Source organism: Manis pentadactyla, chromosome 3 (assembly GCF_030020395.1).
Source record: "Manis pentadactyla isolate mManPen7 chromosome 3, mManPen7.hap1, whole genome shotgun sequence".
NCBI classification, from domain to species: Eukaryota; Metazoa; Chordata; class Mammalia; order Pholidota; family Manidae; genus Manis; species Manis pentadactyla.
The window spans coordinates 215,984,063-215,997,771 of record NC_080021.1 but is presented as its reverse complement, the minus strand read 5'-3'; the positions used below and the strand labels follow the sequence as shown (position 1 = coordinate 215,997,771).

General features: G+C 48.2%; 1 protein-coding gene across 2 annotated transcripts in view; it reads right to left on the bottom strand.

Annotated features, from left to right (window-relative positions):
• HMCN2 (hemicentin 2) overlaps positions 1-13,417 on the bottom strand; it is a 134,661-nt gene extending 121,244 nt beyond the window's left edge. For both annotated transcript variants that reach the window (XM_036913576.2, XM_036913577.2), the window contains exon 1: positions 13,015-13,417. In XM_036913576.2, the coding sequence (XP_036769471.2) occupies positions 13,015-13,264 (250 nt within the window). In that variant the 5' untranslated portion in view covers positions 13,265-13,417. The remainder of the gene's footprint in view (positions 1-13,014) is intronic.
• Positions 13,418-13,709: the final 292 nt, after the last annotated feature.

Sequence of the window (13,709 nt, the reverse complement as noted above, 5' to 3'; positions counted from 1 at the left end):
ACATTTTGCTGAGAGGTTCCCTATTAGCTCGCTGACTCCTCCCTGGCACCTGGGAGGTCCAAAGCTTACCCACATTTTACAGAGGAGAAAATGGAGGCTTAGAGAGGTTAAGGAACTTTCCCAAGGACACACAGCCAATAAGTGGCAGTGCTGGGATATGAGCCGAGGGCAGTACACCTCCAGAAACTGAGCTCATCACAACTGTTCCCTGTGAACTGTATGTAGAAATTTCTGATACACAGGAAAAGAAGGAAATTCTACAACCAGAGAGAGTCCTTTGTATTTTTATATATAACCTTCAAAACTTTAAAACATGTAAGTATGTTTAACATGCATGCACACTATTTTAAGCAGAATTTCTATTGAAGTATAAATAACATGCTAATTTTAACCTGATTCTTTTCACTGAACAACATACTGTGAGCATCTTTCCAGAAGGTCAAATACTTGGTTCAAAATCATGGTTTAATAGCTACAAAGTATTTCCTTTGTATAAATGTCCAATAATGGACTTGCCCAATATCATTTTGTTTCCAATTTTTATAAGGAACCGTGCTATTAAGAACATCTTTAGATCCACAGCATTTAAGCACTGGTTCAGCTCTTTCCAGGGGATACACTCTCAAAAAGCAGAATTGTTGTGTCAAAGACGAGAGCATTTGTGAAGACTCTGGATGCAAATTCAGTAACTTTGTAACTGTTCTCATCCCCAGATGTTACAACCTCGGATCCATCTACCTGTCAGTGGTGCCTGGTCTTGCTCACATCACGCCTGCTTAAGAATCAACACAGACTGCTCACTGCCTGCAAACCCAGAGAAGCCTCCCCAGGCCCAGCTCTGAGTTGGGGGGGTTCCTACTGAGGAGGGGTCCCACTCCACCCCCACCCCAACCCTCCCCATCGCGATCTATCAGTGGTGTTGGCCCGCCGCAGGGGGTCCCAATGCTGGACCAGTGCCAGGCTGACCACATTCTCTCCCATTCACAGCAACGTGAGAATAAAAGGCACTCCAGTTGGAAGGACCACCCTTTATTCTATGATCTGTGTGCTTCCCACTTGGGGCACAGGGGGTGGGGGGGTGGGGGGGTTGAGGGTTGCTCTCTTTTATGGAAGGACAGTAACAGTTCAAGGGGAGTTGATTCTGCTCCTGATTCTACTTGGCAAGATAAAAAATTGGTCACCTATGACAATTCCCTGTGTTGTTTTTCTTTTCTTTTCTTTTAGTTGTTTTTTTTTTTTTAAACAGTTTTACTGGATTGAGAAACCCAACGTGGGCGGCCCTGTGGGGGAAGGTGGGGAGGGAGGTGGGGGCGGTGCACCATCTAAAGTCTGGCCCTGCATCCATCGCCAAGGCTGTTCTGGGAGATTCTGCACTCTGGGAGAGAGGAAGATTTTTCTGGGAAATCGCCCATCCCAATTCCCCCACGTCCTTCCGGATTGCTCGGTGACTTCCTCGTCCAACCTCCTCATGTCCCAAGCACTTGGTCAGCTCATGCTAAGGGCCAGGGACTGTATGGCTAACACAGGACCTGGAAAATTTCAGGAGCCAGGAGCCAGGAGCCAGGAAAGGATTTTTAAGGCTGGCCTCTGTTTTAGTTTCCCATTACTGCTGTAACAAATTAATACAGATGTTGTGTCTTAAATGAGCACACATTCATTTCTGGAGGCCAGAAGTCCTAAAATTAAGGTGTCAGCAGGTCGGGTTCCTCCCAGAGGCTCTAGGGCAGAATCCGCTTCCTGGCCTTGTCCAGCTTCTAGCAGCCACTGCATTCCTTGATGGGGCATCTTCAGTCTCTCTCGCTGCCCCTGCTTCTGTGGTCACATCTCCTTCTCTGGCTCTCAGCCTCCTGCCTCCCTCTCAGAAGGACCCTCACAATCACCATGGGCCTGGATAATCTAAGACAATTTCTCCCTCTCAAGATCCCTTAATCATGTCTGCAAAGTCCCTTTTGCCATGTCAAGTAAGAGATCTCCAGGTCCCGTGGATTAGGACATGGACATCTTTGTTGAGGAGGCATTATTCTGCCTGTCGCAGCCTCCGTCACCCCGTCGGCCAGAATAGACTTCGGAAAAACTGACTTGATTACAAACTCATGTGCCAAATGTAACAATATTGAGGATAAAGAGATCCAAAGACATCCATCTTTTTAAAGAAGGGGGAAACTGAGGCCCAGAGAGTGGAAGAGTCCTTCAAGGTCAGCTGGGAAGATTTGGTGCAAGAGTTGACTGGATATATTGCGTCGACAGTGACCCCTTGTCTTGTTCACCATTGTAGACCTGGTGCCGAGCTCAGCTCCGGGCACATGGTAAGTGCTAGATCAATACTATTCAAATGAGTGAATGAATCAATACTTCAACGAATTCCATACTATTAGAGCATCTTCAGGTCAGGACCCAAGTTCTACTTATCTTTATTTCCTGCCCTAACACAATGCCAGGCATGCAGCCAACACTCAGCAAGTATTTGCTGAATGCCAAGTCCATGTCATATTTGCTGATCCCGTGCCGCGTGCCCACCACAGCACGCTGCTGCCCATCACCCAGGGGAACAGATTCAAAACGAGGCAGGAAACCACATGTGCTCATCTGGGGCTTGCCGAGGGGCTGGCCATACTAAGGGAGGCCTGGCCAGGCAGGCAGAAATATCTGTGATTCCTCTTGAGATGGAGAGCGGGACCCCAGCAAAGACGGAACACAAGAGCTTTTTAATAGTCTGCCGCAAATTCTGAACAAAGGAGGCTCTGAGGAGAGTACACCCTTATAGAGACACACACGTCTGTGATTTCTTCCGTTATGAATAGATAAGCCGGTTCTGGGCACTGGGTGCTACTGCCCAGTTCCATTATTTCAGGGCAGGACTGCCTTCCAAGACGTCAAGAAGGGGCTGGGGGTGTGGAGGTCTTCTGGCCACCTGTTCTCCTTGCCGCTCAACTGCCGCCCCCCACACCTGTCCCAGCTCCAGGCAGAGAGACAGAGACAGACGCCTTCTTGCCGTTAATCAGCGCCCCTGGGACCTGCGGCCCCATCACCCCTGACCATCCCAAAGCTCCCCAGGACAGAGTGATCTCAGCAGGACTAGTAAGTGGTAGCTAATGTCTGTGCTGGTTTCCCAGGACCCCTGGAATAAAATACCACAGACTCGGTGGCTCTACCCAACGGGAACTTACTTTCTCACAGTTCTGGAGGCTGGATGCCCAAAATCAAGGTGTCAGCGGGCCGGGCCCTCTCTGAAGGCTCCAGGCAGGAATTTGCTCCCTGCCTTCTTCCTCTTTGCTTCTGGTGACACAAGCAGTCCTTGGTGTTCCTTGACTTTAGACCCATCACCACTCCAGTTCGCCCCCAGTGTCACGGGGCCTTTACCCTGTGTCTGTCTCTGTGTCTCTTCTCTTCTTACAAGGACACCAGTCATATTGGATGAAGGGCGCCCTCTACTCCAGGATGACCTCACCTGAACTAATTACATCGTTAGTGACCTATTTCCAAATAAGGTCACATTCTGAGGTTCTAGGGAGGACAGGGATTTTGTGAGAACACTATTCAACCTAGAATAATGTCCAAATCCATAGGTTTGGTGCCCTTTGCCACCAGCTACACTACCTCCAAACACATGATGCTGATGACGCTACCATTGTTTGGTATTTGCTGAGTGCTAGGTTCCATTCTATGCATTCGATGCACATTTGCTCAGAAAAAAGCCTTACAGCAACTTACATGAGAATTTGAGGCCCAGGGAGGTAAAGGGACCTGCCCATAATTTTACAGTGAGGAAGCAGCAGAGACGGGGTTCAAACCCAAGTCAGTCTGACCCCAGATCCCTGCACATGAAGCTGCAGATGCTCAGTACTTGTCCCCTGTCCCTCATTCTGTCCCTGGAGGGAGACCGAGGTCCATGACTAAAAGGAGGCACTTGCCAAACAGCTGGGCAGATGTGGCATGCAGGCCCTCAGAGCAGGGCCCAGCGGCCAGCCAGCTGCAAAGATGATTCAAGCCGCGACTTTGCCTCCACTTGCACCGCCCTTGAGCATGTGAGCCCCAGAAGCCTGGCCCGGAGCCATCTGTCCATAGGCAGATTTTTTTTCCACTTGACAAGCGGAGGGTGTGTAGCTCCTGGGGCACGTGAGGCTCAGGCACAGGAAGAACCACCCAAGTGGTCGTGTGTCCTGCTGGAGCCGGGCAGGGCCCCAGCCGGGCCCTAGAGGTCCAGCCTCAGACGGATCTCTTGTCAAAGACTCTTTTCAGGGTTTGCCCCTCCCTGCTTCTTCTCGAAAGCAGGGCCGGACATGTGGGGCCAACTCTGGATGCACGCCTGCCCCTCCACCAGCTGCAGTGACCCCGGGCAGGACCCCCCAGTCTGCCACCAGCGTGGACACACTGTGTCCTCTCTCTGACACTCAGTGCTCCCATTTCTAAGAGGCGGGGGCAGGTGAAAATGAAGTCTAGCCTGCTAAAATTCCAACAGTTCCTGAGCACAGGTCTGGGTGAATGTGATTCCCTGGAAAATTCCAAATAGCCCAAAGGACAAACATGGTGGGGCAGGAAACAACCGAGGAAATGGCTGTGTCCAAAGAGCCAAAATGGCCCCAGAACCTTCCTCTGCTTCCTCTCTGGTGGCCAGCAGTCCAAAGCCAAGTCTCCCAAGGGCTCCTCAAGTGGGCCTCTTACCCAGTTCTCACTCTGCCCGGGTGTCCACATCAGCAATTCCCCATCTTCAGGATGCTCAGATCCACATTCCTGCCAGCCTCAGAGCCAGGGCTGTGCCGTTCCCTCTGCCCGGAGGGCTCCCTCCATCCCATCTGGATCCTCTTCCAACCACCCAGCTCCTCTCCACCTCAACTCAAATGCCACTCCTGTCTCCTCACATCTAAAGCAGCCTGGGCCTCATTGTAACAGAACCACACCAGTTAATGGTTAATGGTTCATGAACTTGGCTCTTTACTGGGGGCCTGACTGGATTGAAGGTACCATGGCAAGCTGGCCCCCACCTGGCCCATAGTAACCCCTCAAGAATCACATACTGAGTAAATGAATAGCAGGCATGTTAGGGGTCCCTGGGGCCAGAGTCATGCTGTGTTGGCAGATGTAACGCCCCAGCCCACCCCAGCCTGCCCCAGCCCCTTCGGGCAGCCCCCTGCCCACAGACCCACCACAGCCTGACCTTGCTGCTCCTTTTCTTGAAGCCAGCCCCCGCCTGCCCATTTCTTCCCCGACTTGCCTTGCACAGACTCATGTCTGGAAAGCTCAGGCAGGACCACCACCCTTGATGAGGTGCCATCAGTGACAGGGACGTGCATAATCGAGCTCCCAGGTCCCAGGCAACTCTGTTTGTCGAGCATATGCATTGTCCTGCCGTCCTGCACCACTACCCCTGGCCACCCAGAGGAGATGCTCAAGCTCACCACCAATCAGACGTGCAAATCAAAATGAGGCACCAGGTCTCACCCGTCAAATTAGCCCAAAAAGCAAGAACAATGTTTCTAGATGCCAGCAAGATGTGGGGGAAACGCAGAATACTCCTCCACTAATGGGAGGACAAGATGGTACATTTCTGGAGGGCAGTTTGGCAAAGCTACCAAAACCGAAAATGCTCATGTGTTCCACCTGGGGGAGGGATAAGCAAACCAACCCCCAAAGGCCAGCGGGGCTGTGGGACCAAAGAAAGAGGCTGGCAAGCCCAGCTGGAATTCACAGAGGCTTACTGAGGGCATTGTGCCTACAGAAGCTTGCCCTGGGCAGCCGAGGGAGGTGCAGATCTCTGCATTACTTTGGGTTTAGGAAGACTTATGTACAGAGGCAAGCATGACCACTTGGGAGTGCAAAGGAGCAGGGGCTGACATCCAAGCATTCTCGCTGGAATTTAGAGCAAGGAATCCCACCCCAGGGAGCAATGTTAATTGTTTCAAGCTGGATAATATCTAAGGAGTACTTGGGTGTCAAAGGAAAAGAACTGTGAAGGCGATCCATCACTCAGCATGGAGGATTTGACAAGATGGCATTACTCCCGCTCACAGACATGCTTTCACAAAGCGATTGCATTTCTGGGAATCTTTCCTATAGATATGTTTGCAAGTATGTATGTGCTTATTGGAAAGAGACTGAAAGCAATCTCTTTGCCAGAATGTTGGAATGGCTGGATAAATCAAGATAAGATTAAAATAAATGAAAATCCCTCCTGTCTCATCTTATGCAGTCATTAAAAATAACAAGATGGCTCTGTATTTCCTGGCACAGAAAGATAGCTATGATATATATTGTGTGTGTGTGTAGGGTGGGGAGCAGGTTGCAAAACATAGTATCATCCCACTTTTTATAATAAAAAAGTTAAGTGTGCATATATATATGTGTGTGTGTGTGAATTACACACACACACAGTCTAGAAGAACACAAAATGATTAAAACTGTTTTTGTCTCTTGAGAGCTGTATCATTAGAATATTTTACAAGCCTGTATTAATTTTGCAGTTTCAGGAGGAAACAATAATTCAAGTTATTGACTGAAAGAGCTATGAGCCCTGATGCCAAAACCTGACATAGAGCACAAAGAAAATCATTTACAGATCACACATATTGAAATAAAACTCCTAAGCAACAAGCAAATAGAATCCAGCTGTATATTAAAGAGTAGCCCACCATGACCGAGCAGGCTTCTGCAAGGAGTGTGGGTACAGTTACAAATGAAGGAATCGTATCAATAGGTCAACAGAAAAGAGATTGTGGGAATATCTCAACAAAGCCAGGAAGTCATGGGCTAAAGTTCAGGGCCCATTCCTGTTTGGGTTTTTTGTTTTGGGTCTTTTTTTCTTTTTTAATGTTTAGTAAATTAGGACTGAAAGCATCTTCCTTCACCTGATGAAGAAAACCTCAAATCGAGAGCCAACATCATACAACAGTTTACAACCAGAAGCAAGATATGAACGGATGCAGCCACCATTCGGCATTGTTTCAAAACTTCTAGCTGATAAATACCACAAAACATCAGAAATTAGGGAAATATTTTACTGGAAAAGGGCAAACAATATTCTAATTCAGACAGGCTGTGTGGTTGTCGACCTAGAAAAGTCAAGACATTACCCCCAAAATTAGACCTACTTAAAAAAAAAAAAACTTCAGTAAAAAGTTGGAAACAAAATAAATACATGAAAATGAATTGCTCTGCAACATTCTAGCAATACTCATTTGTGAAAAATGTAATGGAAAAAGATTTCCGGTCAAAATAGTAACAAAAACCAAAACATTTAGAAATGATCTTAAAAAGAAATGGGTGGGATCTATAAGAAAAAAAAAAAACCTATAAATCTTTAGTCAAGGAAATAAATATGTGGACCAAGGAAGGAGCATGCCTCCTAGATGGAAACAACGGGTATTTTAAAAAGGATAATTCTCCCCCCAAATCATGATTTAACACAACTCCAAGCAAAAAAATCACAGTCGGAAATTTTTTTGGAAGTTGACTAAGGTGTTTCTGTTTTTCATCAGAAAGAATAATTATTTAAGAATATTTTTAAAGTGAAAAAGATGAATACAAAGAATATGAATAAGATGTTGGCCTCCATAACTCAGGAAAATAGTAAGCACCATCTCTAAGACTAAACGTGAAACAACTATGCCCTAGCTAATAGAGTTGTTTCCTTCCTATGGGGTGGGAGTTAGCAATGCTAAAGCCACATCTTCGTATATGCTGGGACTGGACAGCTGTGTGAAAAGATGGTGGATGGTGGGAGCCGGTGTGTGTGGGGTGGGAGGTTATACATAAGCAAGGGGAGGAGGTTAGAATGGCCCACATGGTGATGAATTAGAGTTGGAGACATCAGTATGAACTGTGTCCAGCTTAATATTGATACCGATGGTGGCATATAGAAATGTTTATAGATACAGGTATACACACAGGTTATATATGCAACATGTATCTCCCGGCTCTGTCAGCTAAAAGTCTAGAAACAATGAAATCTCAGTAGCAACAAGTACACTTAGCATTCAAATCCTAGTTTCTAGCACCATTTTTAAACAAAAGGAACCAGGCTCCTTGGAGAATTCTAGGACTGGGGCAGGAAATATATAAGATGAATCTTGAACATCTTGTAGTGCCAGAAAGTAAGAAAGTGCTTTAAAATATATGTATATATATGCCACAATGGGGATATGTCAAAGGCACACAGAAGCCAGCTAAAAGAGCTTCTGAAAACCAAAGATGGAAACATTTGAGCAAAAAAATAAATGAAATTATATTGGATTATAACCCAACGTATGAAATAAATATCCATGAAGCCATACTGATAGATAAATGATCGAATAAATAAATTGGGGAGAAGAGACGATTCTTGTGCAGAACTATGAATAATTTATGTAGATTCTCCACCCTCATTAAGGTGGAGCCTAATACCTACTTCTTAAGTGTGGGCTGCACAAAGTGACTTTCTTCCGAAGAGGACAGTGGGGAAAGGGAGAAAGAAAAGAGCAGTTTCACAGTGGAGACACCTGGCAACCTCAGCCAGGTGATCAAGGTCAACATCAACAGTGATGTCATATTGACAGCACATGCCCTTGATGTGATGTGATGAGAATGGCATGGTTCCTCTGTGGTCTTCCTCCCCATGACCCGGTCTAATTGGAGACAAACACTAACAAATCACAGCGCAGGGACATACTGAGCAACACTCATCAAAATTGTCAAGGTCATCAAAAACAAAGCCTGAGAAACTGTCACAGCCAAAAGCAGGCTAAGGGGACACCACAGCTAAAGGTACTCTGGTGTCCTGGTTGGGATCCTGGGACAGAAAATGAGAAAACTGGCATAAAGAATGGATTCTAGTTAAGAATAATATGCCACTATTGGTTCCTTAATTGTGATAAACATACCATAGTAATGTTAGATGTTAATAACAGGGAAAGCGGGGTGTTATATGTGAACATCTGTACTTTCCTCGCAATGATTCTGTAGATCAAAACTGTTCTAAAATGTAGAGCTTATTACATTTTCTCAACTGTCGACAGAGGAATGGGTAAAGAAGATGTGGTATATATATATATGCACAATGGAGTATTATTCAGCCATGGGAAAGAAGGAAATCCTGCCATTTGAAACAACCTGGAAGGACCTTGAGGGCCTCATTTTGAGTGAATACAGTCAGAGAAAGACAAATGCTGTATGATCTTGCTTATAGGTGGGATCTGAACTCAAACAGAAAGGAGATTGGTGGTTACCAGCAGCTAAGGGGTGGAGGGAATGGGGCGATGTTGGTTAAAAGGTACAAACTGTAAGATGAGTTTGTTCTGGGATCTAGTGTAGAGCCCAGTGATTATAGCGTAATAATACTGTGTCATGTACTCAAAAGTTACCAAGAGAGTAGATCTTAAATGTTCTCACCACAAAAAAAGAAATGGTGATTATGTGACAGGATGGAGGTGTTAGCTAATGCTATAGTGGTGAGCATTTTGCAATATATATATGTGTCAAATCAACACATCATATACCTTAAACTTACTCCATATTATGGGTCAATTATATGTCAAGAAAGCTGGGGAATTTTTTTTTAAATAAAAAGAATATGAGGACAGTTTGTCTTATTAGTACCTGTTAAAAGCCAAGTAATGAATATAATGTGCTCCTGGCAGAAAAGCTGCCATACAACGGGACAGAATGGAAAGCCCAGATAAATTGTTAATAATTTGGGAAGAAGGCTGGATTCAATGAATGAAAAAAGGAAGGAGTATTCAATCAAATGTACCTGAACAATTAAATATCCCATACTAGAAGAATCACATTATTTTTCACACCATGCATCAATTTTTTAAAATTCCAGATTAAATATAGAGAAAAACAGAGAGAAAACAAATGAAAAAGCCTGGAACACGTACCTGACTTTGTGATAGAAAAAGCAGTCTTTCTAAGCATGATAGTGAAGAAATTACAAGGGGAAAAAGTCAATGCATTTTGCTACACAAACATTTAAAACTTCAGAACATCAGAAATCACAGACATTACTAAAAGGCAACTCCCCCAGGAAAAACACTAACCTCATAACAACAGCCAGTTAATATCAGTATAATAGTACTGATATTATAACCTCTAAATATATATATATATTACATATATATATATTATAACCTATAAATAGTACTAACCTCATAACATCCTCATATCAACTGATCAGAAAACCACTAAAACTCTAGTGGAAAAATAAGTAAAGGAGCTAATGACTGAGAAAAGAAGAAATTCACACCAAAAAAAAAAAATCCAGTGATCACTTGAAAATGTGCTGAACCTCACTAGCAATTAAAATAGGAAGATAACATTTTGCATCTTCTGAATTAGGGGAAAATGTTTTTTTTCCTAATTCCCAGTATTGGGGATGGCTACTCTGAAACGGGCCCCTCAAAGGCTCCTGGTGGAAATTTAAACTCGTGAAGCATTTTGGAAAACAATTTGAAGAGTTCCCACCCACACAGTGTGTTCAAAACGACCTAGGAATTCTTCAAGAAAATTCTACAGAAAAACCAATGAAAGATGCAAAGACTTACATGTGAGGGTGCTTTTTGCAACATTTTAATAGAGAAGAACTGAAAATGAACTGAATTTTCAGCCAAAATGAAACCATTAGCAAAATTCTAACTCTTGAGTTTGGGATTATACCCCCCTTTTTCTTTCATTTAAAACTTTAAATAAAATATTTCCAAAGCACACGTCCTGGTTTATCTCCAGGCATGTGCAGTCCAGAGCCACTGATATTTTCCCTGCAAAGCTTGGTCCTAGAGGATTCCTTTAAGAAGGCCTTCCCAGCATGCAGCCCAGGGGGACCCACTCGGTCTGCTAAAACCCCTGTTTATGAAGCTTCTCTTCCATCGAAGAGAATTCCATTGGCTGATTCAAAAGACACAGCCGAAATCTAAACCACGGCTCTAATCCCGGCTCAGAAACTTACAGTGGCTGCTCACAGTCCAAAGAAGGAAATCCAAGTGCTCCAAATCCTCAGACCCAAAGTCACAGTCCAAACCAGTCTCACCTCTTCCTGCTTCCCCGTGTCACTCCTTCTATGCCCTGGCTCCCCCCAACACCTGTCCCGACATGTCAGCCTCCACCCAGCAAGTGCCATGTGCTCAGGCTCTGTCCCCACTGCATCCCAGCACCTAGCCTCGGCTGGGCAAATGGTCAAAAGCTAATAAACATTCACACATGTTCTTCAATCCTTCCCCAATGCTGCTTCCTCAGAGCGCCCTTATTTAGTCCCCTCCCCCGCTGCACAATCGTCAGGAGCCTGTACCGGAACCAGCATGTGATGACACTTTCTACCCTCTGTGTGGCCTGTTGCCAGCAGGCTACCTGCTCCTTGGTGTGAACCCTGCCCCCTTCACACTGGGAACCACACACAGCAGGGGCTCGGTAAATGACGAGGTCCCCCTCGGCGCCTGGACTTTTGGGGTGTCTGTAGGGAGGGTAGTTTGGGGGACAGGGGAGGAGGATTGGGCTTTCGGTTCCATAGAGGATGGAGGGAGGGTCTCACACCTGCTCAGCGCCCAGGGAGGGTGCAGTGAGGACAGCCCCCGGGGCCCAGCCCGGCCCTGGCTCACTGTGGCCCGCTCCAGCCGACTGCTAGAATGCCCTGCGATGGCGGGCAAGCATTCTAGAGACAAATAGGAATTATGAATCAGAAATTACATCATCCTGGTTAATGGTTTTAGGTAAGTCCCATCTGTGTCCTGAGCCTCAGTTTCTCTGATTCTCTCTCAATGATGTTTTTGGAAGTCCAAGAATGATCCAGAAAGGGAGGGAGTTGGGGCAACAAAGGGTGACCTGTGTCAGAACTGAAGCCTCAGGGCACACCTCACAATCCATGCCTTCACGGCTCCCCCAACCTTCTTGTCCCCTGACCCTGAGGTGGGGACTCCTTGATGTCCTCCAAAACCTTATTCTAGACCTGGGGGCTTTGGGGCTTTGAGTTTTGAGCTGTACAGAATCCAGAGCTCCTGCATGGAATTAGGTCACACCACTGCCGCCTGTTTCCCAAATACTGTAATGATGTGATTAATAAAAGCAAATTCTTCTAAAAGGGCTTACAATCTCATATAGCCTTAGGCCATTGTGCTGTCCTCGGCAGTACAATTTTGCAAGGAATCCACCGTTTTTATTTTCTTTCGTGGCTTGATAAAACTATCCTTCTGGATAGAAAGGTGGATGGATGGAGAGACATATGATAAGGAAACAGTAAAATATTAATTATAGGATCTAGGTGGCTGGAAGCCGAATGTTCAATGCCTGTCCGCACCTATTTTGCAGTTAAATCTAAAATTTTTTCATTAACAAGTGTTGGAGAAAAAAGCAGTCCTGTTACGCAGAAGGTACTCAGCATACTCGGCAGCGGGTGCCCCTAACACTGAACTGAAAGTTAGGGGTCTTCAGGGGACAAGGTGCGGCCTGCAGGGGAGAAGAGGGGGCCGAGCAGCGAGAATGAGGCCACCTGGTTAGAAGGGGAGAGAGAGAGAAGGCGGCCGGGCAAGACTCAGCAGGGTGAGTTCGCCTGCCTTCCGGGGCTCTTGTGGCCTCCGAAGCCCATGCTGGGAGCCGCTTCTAAGAAGTAACACCTAGTAAAAACGCAAATCCCGTAAAGGCTCATCGCGTGCCAGGCCCTGGACACAAACGCCTCATTTCAAAGTCTCAGCCAGTTTCGGAGGCAGGTCTCGCCCCATTTCATTAATGGGGAAACTGAGACTCAAGTAGGCGACATCGCTTGCTGAAGGCGCAGAGCAAGAGGTGGCTACACGGCATCTGAACGCAGTGAGCCCAGCTATCCCGTCACTAGCCTGACAGCGCGACCTGGAGGCGTGGGAGGCGGGCAGAGCAGGTTCCCCGCGGCAGGAAGGGGCGGCTGCGAGGGCTGCCCAGGTGCCTGGGATCGGGAAGAGCGACTGTGTGGGGAGGGCGCCGCGCTCAGGTGCCGGGCAGCCCACGGGGTCCAGGTGCGCCGGGGTGCACAAGCGGCGGCGCCGCAACGGGGCGCCCGGAGGGGACGCCGGGGTGCGCTACCTGGGTCGTGGAAGGGCACCAGCGCGTAGTTGGCGATGACCTGGCTGCGGCGGCTCAGGCTGCGCTCCAGGATGCGCGAGGCGCCGTCGATCACCTGCATCAGGTCGTCCCACATGGAGCCGGTGACGTCGAAGACTACGGCCAGGGTGGCGTCCCCCGTGATGGGCGGCAGCGCCGGCCCGGGCGCGCCGGCCCCCGCCGCGGCGGCGGAGAGCGCCAGCAGCAGCCGCAGGAGCGGCGTACGGGGCATGGTGCGGAGCGCGGCGCGCGGGCTGCTGCTCTGCCGGCGCGGCGCGCGGGTAGGTGCGAGCGCGGCTGCCTCCCGGTGCACCCAGCGGCTGCCCAGCGCGCGCCTGCAGCGCGCCGTCCCGCTCCGTCGGGCAGCAGCCGGTGCGCGCGGGACGGGGGCTGGCGGCGGGGTCCCCCTGCTGGGAGCCCGAGGCGGGTCCTAGAGCCCACCCCGTTCGGGGTCACGGCCCCGCCTCCGCCGCTCCCCCCACGGTGACTCAAACTTTCCCGGCCCGCGGCTCGCCGGTCCAGACCCGAGGTTAGGGGAGGACGCGGGGCGGACGGCAGAAGAGAGCTGGGGCCGCGGCCAAGGCGCCGAGGGACGGGGATGCACGGGCGCGGCGGACACCTGCGCCTCCCGCCCCCCGCGCGCCCGCTGCGCGGGCGGGGAGGGGGAGGTGGCGCGT